Source organism: Atractosteus spatula, chromosome 20 (assembly GCF_055471065.1).
Source record: "Atractosteus spatula isolate fAtrSpa1 chromosome 20, fAtrSpa1.hap1, whole genome shotgun sequence".
In the NCBI taxonomy this organism is placed as follows: Eukaryota; Metazoa; Chordata; class Actinopteri; order Semionotiformes; family Lepisosteidae; genus Atractosteus; species Atractosteus spatula.
Window position 1 is genome coordinate 9,180,393 of NC_142725.1, and position 20,510 is coordinate 9,200,902.

Here is a 20,510-nt window from a genome sequence, read left to right on the forward strand (position 1 = left end):
TGAAGAAGAAGGTTTTGAGACTGGATTTGAATGAGTTAAGAGAAGGTGACTCTCTGATATCCTTGGGCAACACCCATTCATATAAATTCATATATTTTTCCTGCACCTGTATTTTAAACTGCATTTGCAATGGCTTTAACAAATGGGTATGTTCATATTTTGTCCAACAGATGGCACTGAAGTAAATTAGAATTTGTTTCTGTTGCAGAATAAAAGTACTGTACCTCCTTTTACAATTACTGTACGTTGCTGGAAACTGTATAGGGAATGTGGAAGGCACAGTGCTGTTTTTTACAGGGGTAAAGGCAGACACTGACAAGAAAATAACAAAAAGGTGCAGAAGTCCAATCATGCATTATTTGCATAAGGTAATACACACACACACACACACGCGCGGTTACTGCGCTCGCAGGCTGACAGTTTGTGTAAATGAATCTGTAGAAATATTGTTCACTTGTGAATTCTCTGGAACCAAGATATATATATGAAGCCAGGCTCGAGCAGCTGTTCAAGGCAGTAGTGAACAGGTGTTGTCACTGTTAATGATGCGCAGTGTGTGATGGTAATCTTGGTGCTGGTGGGTGTGTGTGTGTGCGCGCACAGAATCTCCTACAGCGGTTGCAGTCCGAAGAGTCCCAGCGCAAACAAGTCACACTCCGACAGAGACTGGAACTGGAGGGGGAGGAGAGCAGCAACTCGACCACCAGCTCCCCCCGCCTGCGGCACAAGGAACAGCAGAACGAGAGCAACAGGTAAGGTATCTACAGGACGGCGCCGTACTGTCACGCTTGCACACAGCTACATCTCCGGCTAACTTCAGACATCAGCTGTGTCCAGCAGCAGTCAATCTCTGCAGGTGTTAAACAATAGAGCAGCATTCACTGTAAACTTGTCAAATAAAAACTGAATTGGCTTTTCTGTCTCTGTCCTGGCCACAGCCAGTCGGACAGCTCCACAGAGACACTGGCGGTGGTGGTGATGGAGGAGGGCGAGAGCTCGTCGTCCCCGGAGCCGGAGAGGGCAGGGCGCATTGGCAGGGGGGAGGCAGGCTCCCCACGCCCCAGCACGCCAGGGGCCCAGGAGCGGCTCCACACAGAGCCCGAGGTCCAGAGGAAGAGGGCTGGGGGCCCCGGGGGCCCCAGCGACATGGACCCCGACTCCCAGTGCCGCTCCCTGTCTATGGACAGCGCCTACGGCACGCTGTCTCCCGGGGACCTGGCCCGGAGGGACAGGCAGGGCCAGAGCGAGGAGGAGGAGGAGGAGGAGGAGGAGACAGAGGGCGAGGAGGCCGAGACAGAGGAGGACACCACCTCCGGAGAGCTGCAGCTTTCTGCCGGCCGCTCCTCCAGGATCCAGCGCCGGTCCCCAGTGGAGCCGCGGCGCCGGGGCTCACAGGGCTCCACGCTGAAGTCCCGATCTGAGGACAACCTGCTGCAGCTCCTGGGCCACGCCTGCAGGAGCGCCGCGCACGGGTCGGGGTCCCGGGAAGGGGAGAGAGCAGAGAGGAGGGAAGGCTTGTCCCACTGCAAGAGCCTGTCTCACCTGGACTCCCGGACCCAGCCCGCCGGAGCACTTCTCTTCCAGGTGCCGGCGCAGCGGCCCGAGCTCGACGAGGCGCCCAGCGGCCGGTCGGGCAAGCTGACGGACACCCTGAAGAGGGCAGAGGCTTGCCGGGCACAGAGGGGTATGGGCACGGCAGCCAGCAGGAACTGCGGGGACTCCAGCAGCAGTAGCAGCAGCGGGTCAGAGCCCGAGAACGGAGATACAGTGCCCTCTGCCTCGGGGGCTGGGAACTGCAGCCCCGTGGGGGCCCCTGGGGTAGAGCAGGGCAGCCCCGGTGAAACGGAAACAGCCAGGAGGTCCCCCTCAGAGTCCCAGACCCCGGTGCAGCAGCACAAGAAGCTGACTGTGGCCCAGCTGTACCGGATACGGACCACCATGGTGCTCAACTCCACCCTCACTGCATCGTAAGTGACACCCCTCTCCTGCCTGTTACTCTCTAGGCCTCTCTCTGTTCTCTGCTTGCCATGCCTCTTTCCACTGGTCTTCATGCGTTTGTTTTCTCTCTTCTTTTTTTCAGCATGGAATAAACCTATTACTTGTTCCTTTGCAGCCTACGCCTGCTGACGCAGCTACCCACCTGACTCACTGTCTTTTGCCCTTTCTGTCCCATTGCCCGATTCTTCCTTCTTCAAAATCTGTTGCTTTATCACACACCACAACAGAATTTGACAGGTGTTAATAAAACTAGAAATAACAGAGGAATTCCAGTAGGTTCCTCCCTGCTGCTGTTGGTGAGTCACCTGCCACACCTCTTACAGAGGGACAGGGCAAACAGCAATACAGCAGGCAGACTCTCTTCCTGCTGGACAGGTTGGCCGATGAAGTGCAGCCTTGCTTTATGGTGTAGCCAGCCTAACATCCTCTCACGCCCCACTTAGACTGACTATCGTGTATGCAAGGGCTGAGCCTGGGAGCCTGGCATTGGAACCCCAGCTGTTGTTTTTTAACTGATATTTAATCCAAGTACAATCCAAGTCTAACTGTTTGTTGTTAGATGGATTAGGAGATACATTACAGTGTTTGAAGGAATATCATTTACTTCAAAGAAAGCCTTGCATTAAATCTCCAAAATGAAATTAGCTCACCATTTCTCTACCTATGTCAGGAGAAACCAGAACATGCACATAACCATCAATAAAGTATGCTGTATGCATATTTTATTAACACTGTCCAAGCTATTAAAAAAAATGTTCTTCAAATCATGTTTGGCCTGTGCAGAAAGGATCTAAACACTGTTGCTGTACAAATGATACAAAACTTCATGTAATGGGTCCGTTTCACAATTTTGTTCCAGGGAGGTGTAATCTTCCTGGACGAGCAACGAGCAACACTGCAGGGTCTCAGTGTGGAACTGCACTGTGCAGACCGAGGCTGCGGTAGGACTTATTATTCTGCAACACCAATGCACTCGGCATGAGAACATGGACTGCCTTTCCCCTTATTCTCCGTGGACTTCTTGAGCATGGACGTGGCTTTCCCATTAACAGCATCAGAATAAAATGATTTGCTTTGGACCTTTTGAAAGGGGGGGGGGGCAGGTTTTGTTTGCACTTTGTAGCAATAAAAGATTTGAAGGAGACAAGAGGACAGCCAAGCTGGGAGGAGGAGAACAAAATCGAGGCCATAAAACAGGTTTCGGGCGAGTAAAGAGACTCACCTCTGGCCCTTGAGAGGGGGAGAGCTCAAGGTGAACCACAGGAGGACTGCCGCTGTAAAATCTCCCCTAGAGCTTGGATTCCCTGCAAACACGAGAGCGGCTGTGGGTCACGGCAGCACAGACAGGACTGAACGCGGCATTAGGCAAACCAAAACTAACAGCGGCAGTGTTGTCAAACCGTAGCACCTTTGATTTTTTTTGTTTTATATTACAACTGTAAAATGAGATACGAAGAAGGCAGGGGGAAAGAAAAGTGTGCGGGGGGTTATCTTTGGCAAGGGCGGAGGTAGGCCCTTAGGAAATGCAGGAAAACCTGGCCGGAGATCACAGCAGAGCCCGCATGCTGACTGCCCTCCTCCAGTGGGTCTCTGAGCGCTCGTGAATCTCGAATCAGTGAAAGGAGAGCGGTGCCAGTCTCGTTTCCACTTGTCTTCATCACTAGAGGCTGATTCTCCAGGTGAAGAACAGCCTGACAGCTCATGAGCTCAGCAGTGGCCTGAAACTCTCTTCAGGGTCACACAAGCCATTGAACCAAGTCTGCCCAAAAGAGGATTCTTGGGTCAATTTTTTGTATGGGCCTGACTGTAGGGCTGTAACTAAGCTTTCTATTTGCCATTCTTAAATTAAGCACATGGTTGTCAGGTAATTGCAGAAGAACCTAAATTTATTTTTCCCTGTACAGTTTACACTAGATTTTCGTAGCGGGTTCTCCTAAGTTAGTGGGTGCCCTCTCGGATGTCATTCACCATGAATGAGCAAAACGAGCACTTGGAGATAGTGGGACCTGTAGTGGTTTTCCATCCCTCAGTCCCTTACCAGGAGAGGCTGGGCTGTGTGTTGCGGGGACGTGTGCAGGATTGGAGCGTGCCACCGTGCCTGCAGTGGCTCCGGATGGACTGTGCCACTGGGTAATGATTCAGAGAGCTGGAAAGCGCCAAGCGCCTGTGCTGTGGTGCAGAGTGAGGCCAGCTGCAGGGCTTCAGTAGTGAGCCTGGGGGGGGACTAGCACTCACTCAGTCACACTCGAACACTGGGCTGTTTCCCGCCACTGGTCCTAGATTTATTGTGTTGATGACAGTATTATAGCTCCTAACTCTGTGCTCCTGGGAAGCTTGAAATATCCCTCTTTTTCCGATTCTTATTAATTTTCTTTTTTGCTTCGTAAAAAGGCAATACAGCAGAGAGCCGGCCACAGCAGACCCTGGTGCAGTGTATCCCTGTACAGTTAAGCTAACCTCACAATGCACGATGGGGTGGACTGGCAAAGCAAGGAGACAGCTGATCCATGCACATAGGAATTTGTTTAATTTAAATATTGGAACTCTGCCTTAAACCATTCAGGGCCTAAAGGCAGACTGCATACAACGAAAATATACAGCAAAGATACTTAATGCCTATTCTTTTTAAATGTTGCCTAAAGCTAATAGTTTAATATTTTTTTTGTTTGTCTATGTGTCATATTTATTAAGCTTGCTTTTATAAAAATGTTTATAATCTATAATTTGAAAGCATTAAATTCTTTTTTTATGTTCCAATTTTAATTTTTTTTTAATGAAAGTGGTGAATAGTTTCAAATGGTGAGTGGGGTGGTGACAATTCTGCCACAGAACAAAAAGTAACATCTGATCTCTCACAGGAGTGACTCTTAGTGGCTACCGCTGAAATCACCCACTCTCCTCCGCCAAACCAAAAAAGAAAACTCATGGGAAAATTCAGGGCAGAAAGCCTTCACCATTAGTGATGCTCTAAATCACTAAACAGAAACAGAATGATTTCATTTTTCAAGATTAACAGAACCTTTAGCTACCACTTCAAGTTGCATTAAAAACTGAAGGACTGGGGCTGTCTAGGACCAGTATTTGATGATCACTTTGCAATAGGATTTACAGTGCACTGTAGAAAGAACTACTCTAGCGAGCTCCTTGTAAATGCTTCAGTGGTTCAGCCTTTGCAAACGTTAAGCTGAAATAACACTCAGCCATGTGTCCTATTTTCTAGTGCCTTTAATTGCTATAGCAGTACTTGCAGTCAGAACAAAACTGCAGCCTACAGATATCTGAAAATGAACACAGTAAAATGGGCACCAGATTTTTCAGTACTGTGGTGAACAGACCTGCTGTGTTGTGGCTCAAATAGCTATTGAGTCATTGTAACCATATCATCTCAAGTTCACTGGTTTTGCTCCTGGACTGAGAATTGTTTTCTGCCGATTCTGTAAAATGTACTGTAACAACAGTGGTCCTTCAGTGCAGTCTGGTAACATCCCATTAAAACACTTACCTGATGACACGCGCCATGTGTGGGCTGGTTCATTTCTTGGGACGTCACCCTAGAAGAGGGAGAAACAGTGAAAATCAGACTATGGGCTGTTCCTCGTGATGGCCAGTAAAGATTTCCCATGATCCCTCATTGTGTTCAAAAAGATCACATTACAGTCATTCCTGGAGCCCGGAAGATCAGAGGACCGAGCTGGCTGAAACCGGCTCGGGGGAGCGAGGGTGCAGCGCTTTCCTTGCTCTCCAGCTACAGTCCAGCGGCTCTCTGGAGCAGCACCAGCGCCTGTGGAGGTGCTGATGTGCAGATGCATTATAGGCGGTGCTCACTATCCCAGCTACTGCTGCCGCCGCCCACGAGGCTGGCTGGACAGATGTGCCTCCAGACTGACCATGATACATGAGAGGAAGGATTCCTCATTAGCTCCAGGACAGGTCAGGACCTTTAAACTTTCTTAATGGGTTACTGAAAACAATGCGGATGGAAAAAGGAAAATAAAATGATTAAATAGTGCAGTTAGCTTAGCTGAGTGGTATGATACTTATTCCACTGGGGCAAAGGGGAACGTTTATTATTGTCCAAATCGAGACTCTAGTGCTATGTTGTCCTCCACTAGTATGACCTCAGTATTATTTTAAAATGCAAAGTCACTTGTAACTCTGAAAAATGGGAATATACCACAGCCCTCTGCAATCCTTTGATCCAGTGAATAAGTCCAGTACAAACGTTGTATGTAAACTAAGGCTTATGAGATATCTCTTGAGTACTGCATACACTAAACAATCACTGCTCTACACTCAGTTTACACAATAAACAACCGGGGTAAATCCTTGCTTTAAACGCAGGTTCTACAGAGACTGATTAAATGAACTGAAACTCTTTAGTCTTAATGTTATGAGCAGACTTGTAAATGTTCAAAGATCTGAAAAGATGAGAAAACTCAACCAAATGGGTTTGGGTTAGACTGAACCAATAACCCCGGAAAAAGGCAGAATGAGTGCATTCAAGAGAACAGCAGACAGTCCTTTACACAAAGGGTAGCGGGAGTGGAACAAGATCCCAGCCATGGTGTCAAAGCTGATAGTCTGGGATCCTTAAATAAAACAGCAGGATGAGAGCCACCAATCCCTTAGCTACAAGCACTCAAACAAGCCACTGAGCTTGGATCACTCTGAATTAGTTTGTGGTGTCTCGCTTGTGTTCTTCCACAAACATATTGCGCTCTTTGCAATATGAGGCCATCAGGAGACAACAGACCATTTCTCAAAGAGCCACAGCTGTCAACAGAGCTAAAGAGCTGCAGCCCAAGAGTTATGCCTGCTGGGTGACCTTATGCCATGACTTCATTCCACACAGGCTGAACGATCGCTACTGTGTGAAACAGAGCAGGCAGACTGTCAGAAATCCTCCCTCATTCAAGGGTGCCAACTAATACTTTATTGCTAGTTGAGAGCTGGGGGAAACAACAACATCTTTAAGCTTTCCTGCTTTTGTTTTTGCCTAATCAAGATCATTACCATAATCAAGAATAGTCTGAGCCAGCAGGGCCAGCACGGTGGAGCAGTGGTCAGCATTGCTGCCCCTCAGTGCTGGGGGCCCCGGGTTCAATTCTGGACCTGGGGTGCTGTCTGTGTGGAGTTTGTATGTTCTCCCAAGTTTGCAAGTTTTCTTCGGGTGCTCTGTTTTCCTCCCACAGTCCAAAGACATAGTGGGAGGATAACTGGCTTCTGGGAAAACTGGCCCTGGTGTGAGCAAGTAACGGGTGCAAGATGGGGTACATGTGCCTGTGTCAGCCCTGTGATGGACTGGTGTCCCATCCAGGGTGTACCCCGCCTTGCGCCTGTTGCTTGCGGGAAACTCTCCTGTTCCCCAGTGACCCTGAATTAGATGTAACTCTTAGAAAATGGATGGTGGTTTGAGCCAAAAGAAGGACCCAAGTATGCGTGCTCACTCGCAGCTGTGAAAAGGACTCTTCAGGAAACATTCCACATTCACAGCCACTGTGCCAGATTACACAGGCCACCAGACTGCTGACTGCACCCTCTTCCTCACAGCTACAGACTGGTTTCCTGTTGCTTGCTGGGAAACTCTCCTGTTCCCCAGTGACCCTGAATTAGGTGTAACTCTGAGTGTCCGCAGCACCTTGTACCCACACCAGAGACAGTGCTGCCCTTTCACTCCACAACGAAAGCTCCAAGCCCACGCCACTGTCCTGTTAAACTAGCAATACTGTAGCACCTTGGCACTGCCTGTTCATTACATACAGTAACCCACAGGCTCTCCATTAATAGCTCCACAGCATCAGAAACCCTACGATCATGTGCAGTACAAGGCCACCATCCCACAGATATAATGTGCTGAGCCTCTGCAAGTAACAGGATACAGTTTGAACAGGATGTTGCATTTTTTCCATTCTTCTACCTTCCAATAGAGGTAGAGCTCTATTGACAAATATTAATTCAATCTGGATATGAGGACATTTCTCAACAGCAATGAAAAACCAACCCAGCAGATTTCTGCAGAATCAACAGTGAAAAATACTGAAAAATGCACTCTTCTAATTCTGCCCTCCTTACTGTCCCCCAAGCCCGTCTACATTGTATGGGTGACAGGGCCTTCTCCTGTTATGCCCCCAAGCTCTAGAACTCTCTCTCCCCAAGGATATCAGAGAGTCACCTTCTCTCAACTCCTTCAAATCCAGACTCAAAACCCTCTTCTTCAGAAGAGCCTTTACTGAACTGGTTCCATTCTTCACCCCTCTGCTTTTCTTAGTACCACCATCCACGGTCTCCTCTATATATTGTAATTGTGTTTTATCTTGTGTATTCTTCTTATTTATTGTTGTTGTCATCCTGTAAAGTGCTTTGAGAAGCCACCTTTAAAGGCGCTATATAAAATAAAGTTTATTATTATTATTATTACTGATGATCAGTTAATCAAATTGCTATTATCTACTGCATGTTTCTTTCACTCCTACATATTGTCTTAAGACTCTATTTCCATGCACACTTAAAAATCTGCAAAGCACAGGATCACAGGATACATACGCCAATTTGTTTTCCTTCCACATTCGTTTCTTAGTCCTGTTGAAAAAGTTAATTTAAACAGACAGTGCCACCTAGTGGCTGCGATAAGAACAAAGGGCCAAATACAGGGAGGCCAATTCTGCCTGTCTAGTTTGGTTGCTAGTAGCTGATCAATGCACCTCAGCCAGCAGCTTTTTTAAAGAAGCCAGACTGGCTGCTTGTATGTGGGTAGCTACAACATGATCGGGTAGCCTGTTCCATACTCCCACAACTCCTGGTGTAATCAAAAGCTTAAAGCTTGCACTTTTAAAGCACTTCCCCATAGTTTCCATCTGTGAACCTGGTTGGTGTTTTGATTGCTGATTCTGACCGTTGGGTAGGATTTGTCAGTACGGAAGGTGCAAGGTTGTTCTCTGGTGGTTCTTCACTCAGGCACTGAGGCATCCTTCACTCAAGAGCTTTCAGAGACAACAGAATGAGCCTGCTTACAGGTTGAATACCGATACTCTGGGCATTGTTTCACTGCAGTGACATCTCCAGGAATATACAGCACCCCTGTGATGATGTAGTTATTGTGGTTCTAAAATAAAATGATACCAATGTTTTTAATAAGTCTTAATTTTTCAATGAGTAAAAAACATGCTATAAGCCCTAATGAACAAGAGCACTGAAACATTCTGAGAGCCTAAGCAGAAAGCCTGAACGTTCAGATCTTGTATTTATAGTTGAGACATTATGTCAGTCCTCCACTCCAACACCGGTAGAGACTATAGGAAGGACCCTCTGAAACACCCAGCATGAAAGCAGTTTCATACACAAGGCCGCCTTTACCCTGTATCAGAGATGCCACAGGTCCAAGGCAGGGGGTCACCAGTACATCGTCAAGGGCGATGGAGAGAATGTAGGTGCTGTTCTGTACTGTGTGTCCTCTGTCGGTTACCATACGTTTAGGAGCTTCAGTGTTGTAAGATGGCTTTCATCTTTTATTTTTGCAATGGTACCTCTGTGCTTAATGCACAATTACACCGTACACTTATATACTGTAGTAGGACATAACAGGTCCCAGTTTTTTCCAAGTAAAAGCAATCCGTTACAGATCTTAAACTAGGTCTTCCTTCGGTACACCCCTCGTATTCCAAACAAGAAAACACCTATTTACTGCTACTGTAAATTAAACGTGTTACACTTCACAAAATTGCAGTTTTTGAAAACAATAGTGTCTCTAAATTGCTATACAGCCATTTCCGGACGTTAATAAAACTTCAGGAAACATTTTTTTTGTAACTCCTAATCACCTACGTCAGAAAAAAAAGGTCGGTGTTCCTCAGGCAAAGAGGTCAGAGGTGAATCGAGTCAATTTATAAAGGTCTTTTCTTTTTGCAAAGCCTCGCCTTTCTGGTCCCACGGTAAATATTCACGGGATACGGTGCTGTCGTGTTTCGTTTCAGTGCGAAAACATTTTTCTGAAATACACCAGTTCCTATTTCTGCCTCACTGAACTCAGAAATTTCACCGGTGTGCAAGGCCACGCCACACACTGGACCAACATAACACATTCCTCCGGTTTGTAAAATGAGCAGAATTACGGCAGCTGCACAAGGTAATCTACAACGCTGTGGCTTTTTTCTCTTTTTATAATGCAACGCAGACGTCTCGTTTACTTACCGTAAGCCTCGGGGAAAAAAAAAAACGTTGGGTCAGGCAACAATTCAGGCCATGAACCGCAGCATAAATATTTGTTAGTTCCAACTTTTCATGCCGTTTTCCAAATTGAATAAATCACGGTTTGCCACACAGATGCATACGATAGAAGACCCCGGACGAGGCCGCATTGTTTTTCACGCCTTGAGAGAAACAAATATACTTTAAAGTGTTGGGAGCGAGTCTTACCCGTAACGGCCGGTCCCTCGCCACCTGCACTCATCACGCTGCCGGCGCTGCGCAGGCGAGTCCAGCGCGACGCTCGCTTAACAGCCGTTCGTACTTCGGCGGAGACATAGCTTCTAGCCCAGCGAAAACTCACCCGTCAGAATATTAATAAAATGAGAGTAAGTGCAATATAAAAGTAGGTCCCTACTAAACATCTGCATGAAAATGCAATACAGATTTGAACCAATACGTTACTATCCCAATCGTGCACAAATGAAAGCAACAAAACTTCGTATTTAACGTGATATTTCTACAATAGTTACCGGAAGAGCGCGCAATATAGCTATACTACCCTGAGGTGGCGACACCGAATAGATGATGCTGACCAGGTGTCTTTTACTCGGCCAAGCTGTGTCATGAATACTCCGAACCTTAGCTAATCAATAGTGGACAATTCAGCTTCAAAATGAGCCAGAGCGTGGACTTGAACAGGCTTGGAGATAGATTTCCAACATTCCGGCCAGTGATAATGAAACTGATCATCTCTTCTAACCTGTGTTAATTAGTGATAGTCTGTTAAAACTCTATACAGTGTCTTATCTGTACTGCCCATCGATTTTTAAGAAACATATTTGTGTCTAAAAACACGTTAAGAGTCACCTGTGATTTGAGCACCAATTTATTGAAATGGAGAAAATGTCGAACAGCTCAGAGCAGGTGAAGGATTTCTCCTCAGTCTGCTACAGTACTCTAGGGGCGCTCAGGTGAGGTAGACCGTGACCTGATTCTTTTTACTGTCAGCTGGGGTCATGTCAGCAGTCATGCCCTTCAGTGTCAAATTCATTCACTCATCTCAGCAGCAAACTTAGCCCTGGCAACTACTGGTACAGACTTGAGAGAAATACTGTAAACATACTGAGATCATAGCATATACATACCAAGATCAACTCTTATTTCCTGACCTCTTGTGGTTGTAGACCCAATATACTTATACCACAAAAGCCCACGAGTTCTGTATATCTAACACACTCACTGACTGGACAGAATGTTTGGATCTGCCAGCCGGACAGTGAGACTGTGTCTCGAAAAGCCCAACAGAGACTTCCATCCCCATTCCTACCTGAATGATCCCTGCATCTCAATCCTTCTGGAACCAGGGGACCTGCCTGAAGGTGCAGTTTGAGCCAGACCTTTACCCTCATCACAGCCTGAATGCGATACAGGTGGGATGGTTCTGGGATCAAACATACAGTACGGGAAACTGTGGAATACTTACAGGGGCCTTTTCCGACGGTCTCGCTGGTGACAGCGTGTTCTTCTAGGCGTGTGCGGGGTCCTGATATTTTGGCATGTGTTTCAGCTGTTTCCTACACAATCTGACAGGGGAGACGACCTCAAGTGCTAACACCTTGGTGGCCACCGTAAGGTAAGAGAGCACAGTTCCTCGTTTTTATACCTCCCCCTACAGCTCACAAAACACGCTGTTCGCACCACAGCCCATTTCTTTCATAGTTGCAGCTGCTGCACGCTCAAGGTTGGGTTCACAAAAAGCTGTCAGTATGAATTTCACGTTTTTTTTTTATTCTTTAAATAAAGAACCATATAATAAACATGAGAAAATGCAAAAAAGTAAACTTTTTTTAACAATGCAGTGACAAAAGAGTTCAAAACAATATTCATATTTATATTCATGAAAGACCACTTCCATTCTATGCATCAGTTTACAAAAACTGTGAGACCATTTTTTATACATATATTTATTTTTTCATATATATATAATATATATTTATATGTACAATTTTGTCATTTCTCTTAAGTTTTAAGAAACAAAAGAAATCAGAAAGCTTAGGTGGCAAACAGTGTTTCATACTAATGGGCAAGGTAGCAACATTTAAAAAGTGCTCAAATAAGTAGAAGAGTGCCGCTACTGAATAGGGTCTTGGAGAAGGTGTTTTTTGTGGAGATTCAGGACGTTAAATTGTAGGGTGACCTGTGTTTCACGTAAATCACTCCACAAACCTAGAAATCAAAATGATTCATACCAATTTCTTCGAGTCTTGCACGTTTCACGACTAAAGTTCACAACTCAGGGAAGATTTAAATTAACGATTCAAAACACACAGCCAAAAGGTCTTGCTGAACATTTCCAAGAACCTTCATTCTGATACCCAGTGTTTCACTCAGTGCAGAATACAACACCAAAAAAAGACATCAATTTGGAGCCTTTGGTTACCAGACATCAGCATCCTGTAAAAATACATACTTGACGTAGGAGGGGAACCAGTTCAGTACTAATCCTGACAAGATAGATAACAGTGAATTGTTCAGTAACAGCGGTTTGTACTGTTAAGGAAACTCACTTAACTGGATTTTTTCTAGCTGTTTTTAATTTCGTAATCCAAGATAAGATTGAATAATTTGTTGCGTTTTCAAAAGCTGCAGCAAAAAAACCTTTGCATAAATGTGTGTAAAAAGCCCGTGATCGGAGGAGAACTGGGTATTCAAACAGGCAGGAGGGTTGAAATTCTGGGAGCTCGCGGACATGTGCGGTCATGACTGCAGACCCAAGAGGGTCCTGTCTGATTGTCTTATCTTTCTGGGTTGGTGCAGCGGGAGGCAAAGTTCAAACACCAGATCTGCAAGAATAATTCACCATAATAAAGACGCATTCTCTTGTCTGTGGGTTCTTTACAGTCCAGTCACTGCTGGAAGAAAGAAAGAGGACCCCCCCCCCCTCCCCTCAAGAATGACAAAAAAGGACACAAACGTCAGACTGATATTTTTAAAAAAGAGTGCCATGCAAAAAAGATGCCCTGTTGGTGAACTTCTATTAACCTCCAGTTCGGCAGATTAAGGTAGTTTATATCAGGAGCCCAACTAGTCTACATCAGGAGCTTGCTTTACATAAAACCCATAAAACCAGGCAAGTCCTTCAGAAGGGGCTTCTCTTATCATACGTATCTACATGTGCAACGCAGGACTGTCTTCATATCCGATCTTGTCCCTGTGGAGTCAGAGCAGCCTGGAGTGAGACCCGCTCTAGCGTGTTACCCTGTGACAGTCTGGACAGGTTTCAAGAGAAGGGAAGAGGTGTGCGGCCCAGCGTGGAGTCGGCTCTTCTGCAGCCGCAGAGTCTGGGGGATTGAGATCCAGACAAGCTGGGGTTCAGCTGAACGTGCCTGAAGAGGGACCTCAACAACCCCCTCCACCCATCCCAGGACAGCGTCCGGTTCGGAACCGTAAAGTTCAGTTGCAAGTATCAACCACGCTAGAGTCAGGATGAGTGCAACTGCAACAAAGCAAGTGTCATGGTGCCTCTGAGTGGCGGTGTGAATTCACCCCTTACTGAGACACCGGTCAAGCAGGAGCTCCTGTCTGTACTGTATGTGCGAGGGGCTGTGAGTGCAGGAAGATGTGAGCCCAGGGCCAGTAGGGAGGGTGGCTTTTTTACGTAGGGAATGAGAGGGTTTATTCAGCCTGTGCTTTGCCATACGCTGTGGGAAAGGCACGGCACTGGCCTGTCACATGATGTCCACAAAAAACTCGCAGGGATTACCCATGGCATGCTGGAAGGACTGGCGGCTGGCAGTGAGTTCAGGAGGAACTGCCCCCAGCTCACGCACTGGGGGTGCCCCCGGAGGCCCGCTGCTCACAGGGGCTTTAGAGCCTAGCCTGGCGAGGCTATAAGGAGGAGGCAGGCCAGGGGGGCCATAGGAGGAGGCGTGGCTTCGCTCACTATGGGAACAAGAGGTGTGGCTATGCTGAGTATATACTGCTTGGGTATAGGAGAAGGAGGCGTGGCTGTGGTGGGAGTGGGTGTGGCTCCGGTGTGAAGTGCTGTGGCTATGGCTGGAGTGGGCGTGGCTGTGATGGCTCATCTGGCTGGCCGATCGCTCGCCCCGCCTCCCTCCCCGTGTGCCGAGCTCCGACTCGCTACCGCCACTGCCTGTCGACTTGCGGTCCTTCTCCCGGGGGGAAGGGCGTCGACTTTTCCCTGTGCTGGGGTTGGAGCCACTGCTTCTGCTACCTACGAGACAAGAGGCAGAGAAACAGGCGACTTGACAAGGAGCTCCTCAGATTCACAGCCAGTTTCTCCGATTTCCTCACATCAAACATGGAAACCCATTAGCAACTTGCAATATTACAGTTTAGACTAAAGAAAACACAGTCCAAACTGCTAATGGCTAATCCATGAAATCTGTGATGTATAGCACTACTGCTGTGTCATTGCTAAAAGCGCTTGCCTAATAAACTTGTTAAGGCAATAAAGATGATCACACAACATAGAAAATGTTGTTACAGTTGGTTTTCTCTTCGTTGGTTTTGCTTACTTGTCATTAAAAACCACAACTCCATCATCAGACCATTTTACAAAACCATTCGTACACTTTCCATCTATCTACATCTTGAAAATACAATTTTAAAAGTCTAAATAAGACCCAATACATATTTCTCCCTACCTAAGTAACTAAAGCTGCCCCTTCATCTTTCACCAGTTGTTTTCTAAGGGAAGGGGAAAGACTTTGTAGAAGGTGGAGTGCAGGGGGTTGTTGAGACGCCTAATTTGGGGTCCACTGTCTCGCTGCAGAGGGGGCCTCTGTGCACGGATACTGGTGTTGCAAGTGGACGGGCACCTGTGTCTGTGTGAGCCAGGCCTAAGTCTCAGTCCTGTGGCTGGGAGCCTTACAGCAAATGAGCGTGCAGCTCCAGTGCAGCTGAATAGTCTTGTCAACACAACACCACACCATCAAACATGCTGAGAGAGAGCGGATGAAGGCAGGAGGCTGGCGAGAACCCAGAGGAGTGGCAACGCAGAGAGCAGGACAGCGGAAGAGAGGGACGGAGAGACGAGGGGGGCTGTAAGAGGTCGGAGAAATGGCGGAAGGTGGGCATGGAGAAAGCTTGGAGGCGGGAGGGAGGGAGGCTGTCTTACCGGATCCCCAGTGTCCTGGGATTACCTCCATCATCAGTCTACCGTTGCCCAGCAGAAACAGAGGGAACAACACAGTTACACACAGACCAGCACAACAGCGCCAGCGCCAGCCCCCCCCAGGCCGAGAACGAGACAGAGGGGAGCCAGCCTCCCCCTCACACCCTGTGTTTTTCCAGGGGGGATGGAGAGAGAGAGCTGGGCTGCAGGGGTTACCCTAGATCCATGCACACATGATCCAGCACAGACTGGAAACACTCCAGTGTCAAAATTCACCTCACATCTGCTTGCCTAAAAAGCCTCTTTGTCATGAAGCCATTATACTGACGTGTTGTGGAAGTCCGCAAGCCTTAGAAAGTTTTACCTGAACAGTTTGAATTTTTGTGCTAAATCAGATGATTAAAACAGGAGGTAAACGGCAGCACGTCAGAAGTTGTTCTAGATTCGTTTTGGTGGGGGTGGGGGGGTCTTGTCAAATTTATTATTGCCACTAAGTTTGCATTTTTCTAATCCCTCAATTAAAACTTTCAGGTCTTGAGTCAGCTCTTGGCTGCAACCCCTGGACCAGCAAAGGCGGTTTGAGGGTCACAGACTCTGCAGGAACCCTCTTATTCCTCCAGGCCCCTGACTTCATCTCACACTGAGAGCCCACGGAGCCACAGCACAGTCAGGGGACTGACAGGGGAAAGGCACAGGTGTGCGGGGAAGGCTGAGGGTCACCTGGCTAAAGACGAACCCTGGCAGGGCTCAGCCAATTATATGCTACCACCTGGAGGATCCTGGACACATCTAGTTCATAACATTGCCCACATCTTTGTGGGGATTTCCTGTTAACTCTCAAATCTGTACCAGTTTGCATTTCTATGCTCTTATGAAGTGCAACTTCATTTAACAGTTGCTGGCATTTGGTGCAAATAAGTTAATTTCCTTCGAGGGGACATGTCCTCACTTCCTTTGAGGAGATGATTCTTCATCTTTTCTCCCCACGTTGATCCCCCCTCCCCATCCCCCTAGTCTAACACACACACACACACTCAAAACCCCTCACAAACAGAGGGGCTGTTAGGTGTTAGCAACAGAAGAAGAAGAAAAAAACTCAGGAAAGAGGATGAAATGGGGAAAAGGACAGAAAGATGGCTGTGATGTGTGGAGACAGAAGAATGGCGTGATGGATGCCTGCAGCATGAAGGAGATCCCTAAAGCAGAGCCAGACAGACTCTCTCCTACTGAGCCCTGCTTCACCGCCCAGGGCCTCTCGCACCTGGGCCACCTGACCCTCCACCTCCCTCGTCATCCAGCGACGACCAGAGAAGAGCAACCAGCTGCCTTCCAGGCCTGGAAGGAACGTTTCACTCTGACAGGCCGAAACAAGGGAACCTATTTATTCCTACTGAACAGGGCAGACGGCGAGGAGACACGATTCACAGATTCAAAGTCCTCGGGGACTTGGGGGTGCTGGCAAAGTCACCCCAGTGAGGCCTCCAGAATTGGTGGTGAAACACGAACTGGAGGACAGGAGTGGAAACTACGAGGAAGTGCATCTGAAACCGAGAACCAGAGGGTTGTCAGAGTCAGAAACAAGTCACGTTTTCAAAGCCAGTACCATCGATTCTTTCAGGAAATGGAAGCCCAGATCACTTGGCCGCTTAAAAAAAACAAACCAATGAGCTGAGTAGCCTCCTCTCGTTTGCTCCCGTTCTTATGTTATGTTGTTTTTTCGTGACAAAAAATCCAGCTTGCATTCTTTTCTGCCAAGAGTTTGCAAGGTCTCAAGATCATATTGGAAATAATAGGTCCTTCGGCAGATATTTCCATCAGAAGTAAACTATGGACAGTGCAGGCTAAACTGTGTGTCATAGCTGCTCACTCAGAATGAGGCCGTGGTTTTCCATCTAATCCTGTGGACCTGGGGGAAAAAGATCTTAACCGCCTCAGTCAAGGCACACAAATGACATGTGTAGTCAAGATTGCAGAAAGGGAGCCCGTAGCACTGCAGGAGACTTGAAACAGGAGCTTAATCACTGAAACATCTTATCTCTAATCTACACACTTCAGTGTAAAGATCCCCTATCCCCTAACCCACTAGGATTCGGGTACTTAATCTAACATACGAAACTATGAACTCTATTATAAAGTGCAATATTTTACATAAAAAAGTAACTTACAAATAAAACAATACATCTTTTTTTTTCCTTTTTCGACATAGTATCTACTGTTTATGTAGATATAATTTCCAGTTGTACCAAATCAAGGAAACTAGCCCTATTGCCTTAAGTAGATTAATAAACTTCATTTCTGGAACCTCTCAACAGAATGAGACAAAACTTGCTTTTTGGAATGACTTGACTTGGGCAAAGAAAGAAAAAAATGATAACAATGATCTGATAGCGTTTCCAAGCTGGCACGGAGATGATCATGTGTGAAAACAGATCTGTTGTATGGCCAGACACAGGCGAGCCTCTTGATTTCACAGCTACAGCTCCGCTGCCTGAACTATGAAGTGTTACATGACGGGGATCAGAGGCTCTTGCATTCCCAGGGGACATAGCTGTTCTGACTGTGGGCCCTACAGTGCTGTTATTAGGGAATACACGACTAACCCCAGGCATGAGAGACACTGCTCTGCCCAGCATGCCCTCATTGACATTCCGCAGTCCCAGCTCTCAGTAGCTCTGCTGCAGTGCCTGCCAAACAGCTACAGCTCCACTGGGTGCAGATGCCAAAATACCACGCCATCTGCTGCAAACCACCCTCCCAAACGACGTGTGTAGTGTTCCACCGTTTACTTTGCAGATCTGGTTAACAGGGGGAGATCAGGGGATGGCAACCATGACTGATCGGCTGATGCCATTTATGCGGGAGGAAAAACCACAAGACTCTGGTTCCCCAGAACCCCCCACGGCGCCCCAGATCCCTCCCCCCTTGCCCCACTCACCCTCGCTGTGCTGGCTGCCTGCACTGCCACTGTGGAAGCTGTGACAGGGGTCGGAGTACCCCGGGGGGAAGCCAGGGGGGGCGGAGGGGTACGGGGGGTAGGGGAAGGGCTGTCCCCCCATGGGCCAGGGGTTTGTGGAAGGGGGAGGCAGAGGAGCCAGGGTGTCCTGCTCTGAGCCCCCACCGCTGGAGCCCTCGTTCAGGTTCAGAGAGGCCATATCTGAGAACATCAGAGGAGGGGAGGGGTGGATTACAGTACATGAAGGACGCACGGCAATATCACCATCATTTGCTCATCACATTTTTGTCAATTTTAATATCACCTACTTCTCATGTTCACACTGCTGAAAATAATCCTCTAAAAGAGAACTACAAATTTGCAAAAGCAATAGTAGTAAAAGAAAATAGCATCCCTATATTTTATGTACAGTAGGTGACACCCTGTAGTCTTTATAATGACTAATAAAAGTAGCACTCGGTTAATAAAGTATTAAGAATGAAGGGCTGAGAGCCGTACTCTGGCAGAGGTCCCCGAAGGTGTAGTAGCACTGCTCGGAGAAGGTGATCTTGTTGACCGTGTGCCTCAGGTAGCCGTGTTTCAGCAGGCTGCTAGCGTACTTCCTGGCATCACGGCGGTCCTTGAAGCCGTCCACCCGCGAGTACAGCCAGTCTACCACGTCCGCACCTGAGGGATTGTGTGAGCAAGCGCGCACACACACATACACAACACACTGTTACACTTGTGGGGTCAGTTTCCTGGGCTGCTGTTTGGGTGGAGTTTGCATATTCTCCCTAGGCTTGTGTGGGTTTCCTCCCACAGTCCAAAGACATGCTGGTGGGTTAATTAGCTTCTGGGAAGACTGGCCCTGGTGTGAGTGTGTGTGTCTTGGTGTGCCCTACGATGGACTGGCGTCCCTTCCAGGGTGTGCCCCGCCTTACACCTGTTGCTTGCAGGGATAGTCTAAAGGCTGTGTCAATTCCCAGGTGAGACACTGCTGTTGTACCCTTGATGAGCAAGTTACTTCACCCAGACTGATTGTTATAAACTCCATTAAAAGCATCAGGCCAATAATTTAGTAATAAATTACTTAGGGTACAACACTGATGTGAAATAATGCTACAATGTTTTAGCAGTTTTTTATATTTTAATTTCATTTAAAAATGCATTGCTGCAGTTATTCAGAACATAGATCTATAACTAGTATTTGTGATTAGTCTTAAGTAACTGGAGGGCTGGAAGAAGGAACAGGGATGCTATAAATATGTATATAATATGTGAAACACATGCATTTATCTGTAAGAACAAAAGGGCACTGTGTTCTAGCAGTCTGTATCGAGTGCTTTGAAGAAAAAAAGAAGCTATCAGGACTGAGATACACTGAGGCTGAAGGATGCCCACTGATCATCAAGCCTCCTCACTGTTTTGCAAGATGACCTAGTGAATATATGCTCCTTCTCGCTCATTAACCACTCTATCTCATCCACCCTTCCCCTTGGCTGCTGCACACACTTCTATCAATGTCATCTTAAAATCGCTCCCTGGAATACGTGCCAGGTCTTGAACCCACCCCTACCCTCTTACCAATGACGGCATTGGCGATGGTGATCTTCAGCCACATCCTGTCCCTGATCTCCAGGCCAGAGTCAGGAAGCTGCATCACCTTGACGATGGTTGCCATGTCTGTCTTGCTGACGGACAGCGGCAAGTCATCAAACTCTGAGAGAGAGAGAGAGGATAGATGGGACACTATTATAATACAGCCAATAAGATAAATCCCTCGCAAAACACTTATGACCCTGAATGCAACATCAGTATGGGATGCGTTAGTACCATATGTCCAAACTGTCCACTCCAAACAGTTAAAACAACATGGGATCCACCTCTTCATACATCATGTAGATCCAATGTTAATCACGGAGTGATTAAATGCAGTTTCTCTGGTTGGCGATCTTGTTCATCTAAAGAAAGGCAATTAATTATCCACTCTATTATTTGCTGTATTTTAACTGGATATTCGTGAGATATTGATCTGCATTATTTTTGAAAATAGAATCCTTAAGAGCAATAAAGCCATCCTGCTTATAGCGCAGTCTGGGATGCAGCTTCTAAGCCAGGGACAGAAAGCAAGGGAAACATGGTTCCCAACTTTGACAGTACCGTAGTGTGGGTAAGGGCCAGTCAGAGCAGTGGTGTGGGTGATCCAGGCTGCAGGGTCAATAGGTCTCACTGGCTCTGCTGCAGAACAAGAGGACAAAC

The 20,510-nt window shown here is 47.2% G+C and overlaps 2 protein-coding genes across 6 annotated transcripts in view; one reads left to right on the forward strand and one right to left on the reverse strand.

The window, feature by feature from the left end:
• Positions 1–5,509, forward strand: part of LOC148817493 (pleckstrin homology domain-containing family G member 5-like) — a 99,269-nt gene extending 93,760 nt beyond the window's left edge. For both annotated transcript variants that reach the window (XM_088938259.1, XM_088938260.1), the window contains 3 exons: positions 604–752; positions 939–1,967; positions 2,858–5,509. In XM_088938259.1, the coding sequence (XP_088794385.1) occupies positions 604–752; positions 939–1,967; positions 2,858–2,867 (1,188 nt within the window). In that variant the 3' untranslated portion in view covers positions 2,868–5,509. The remainder of the gene's footprint in view (positions 1–603; positions 753–938; positions 1,968–2,857) is intronic.
• Positions 5,510–11,949: 6,440 nt separating this feature from the next.
• LOC148817494 (segment polarity protein dishevelled homolog DVL-1-like) overlaps positions 11,950–20,510 on the reverse strand; it is a 48,063-nt gene continuing 39,502 nt past the window's right edge. For 2 of the 4 annotated variants that reach the window (XM_088938253.1, XM_088938256.1), the window contains 5 exons: positions 20,412–20,489; positions 19,836–19,970; positions 18,771–18,938; positions 18,255–18,473; positions 11,950–14,416 (listed from right to left, as the gene is read on the reverse strand). In XM_088938253.1, the coding sequence (XP_088794379.1) occupies positions 13,911–14,416; positions 18,255–18,473; positions 18,771–18,938; positions 19,836–19,970; positions 20,412–20,489 (1,106 nt within the window). In that variant the 3' untranslated portion in view covers positions 11,950–13,910. Of the gene's footprint in view, positions 14,417–18,254; positions 18,474–18,770; positions 18,939–19,835; positions 20,001–20,372; positions 20,490–20,510 lie in introns of all 4 variants that reach the window. The other 2 variants (XM_088938257.1, XM_088938255.1) reach the window with 2 other exon arrangements.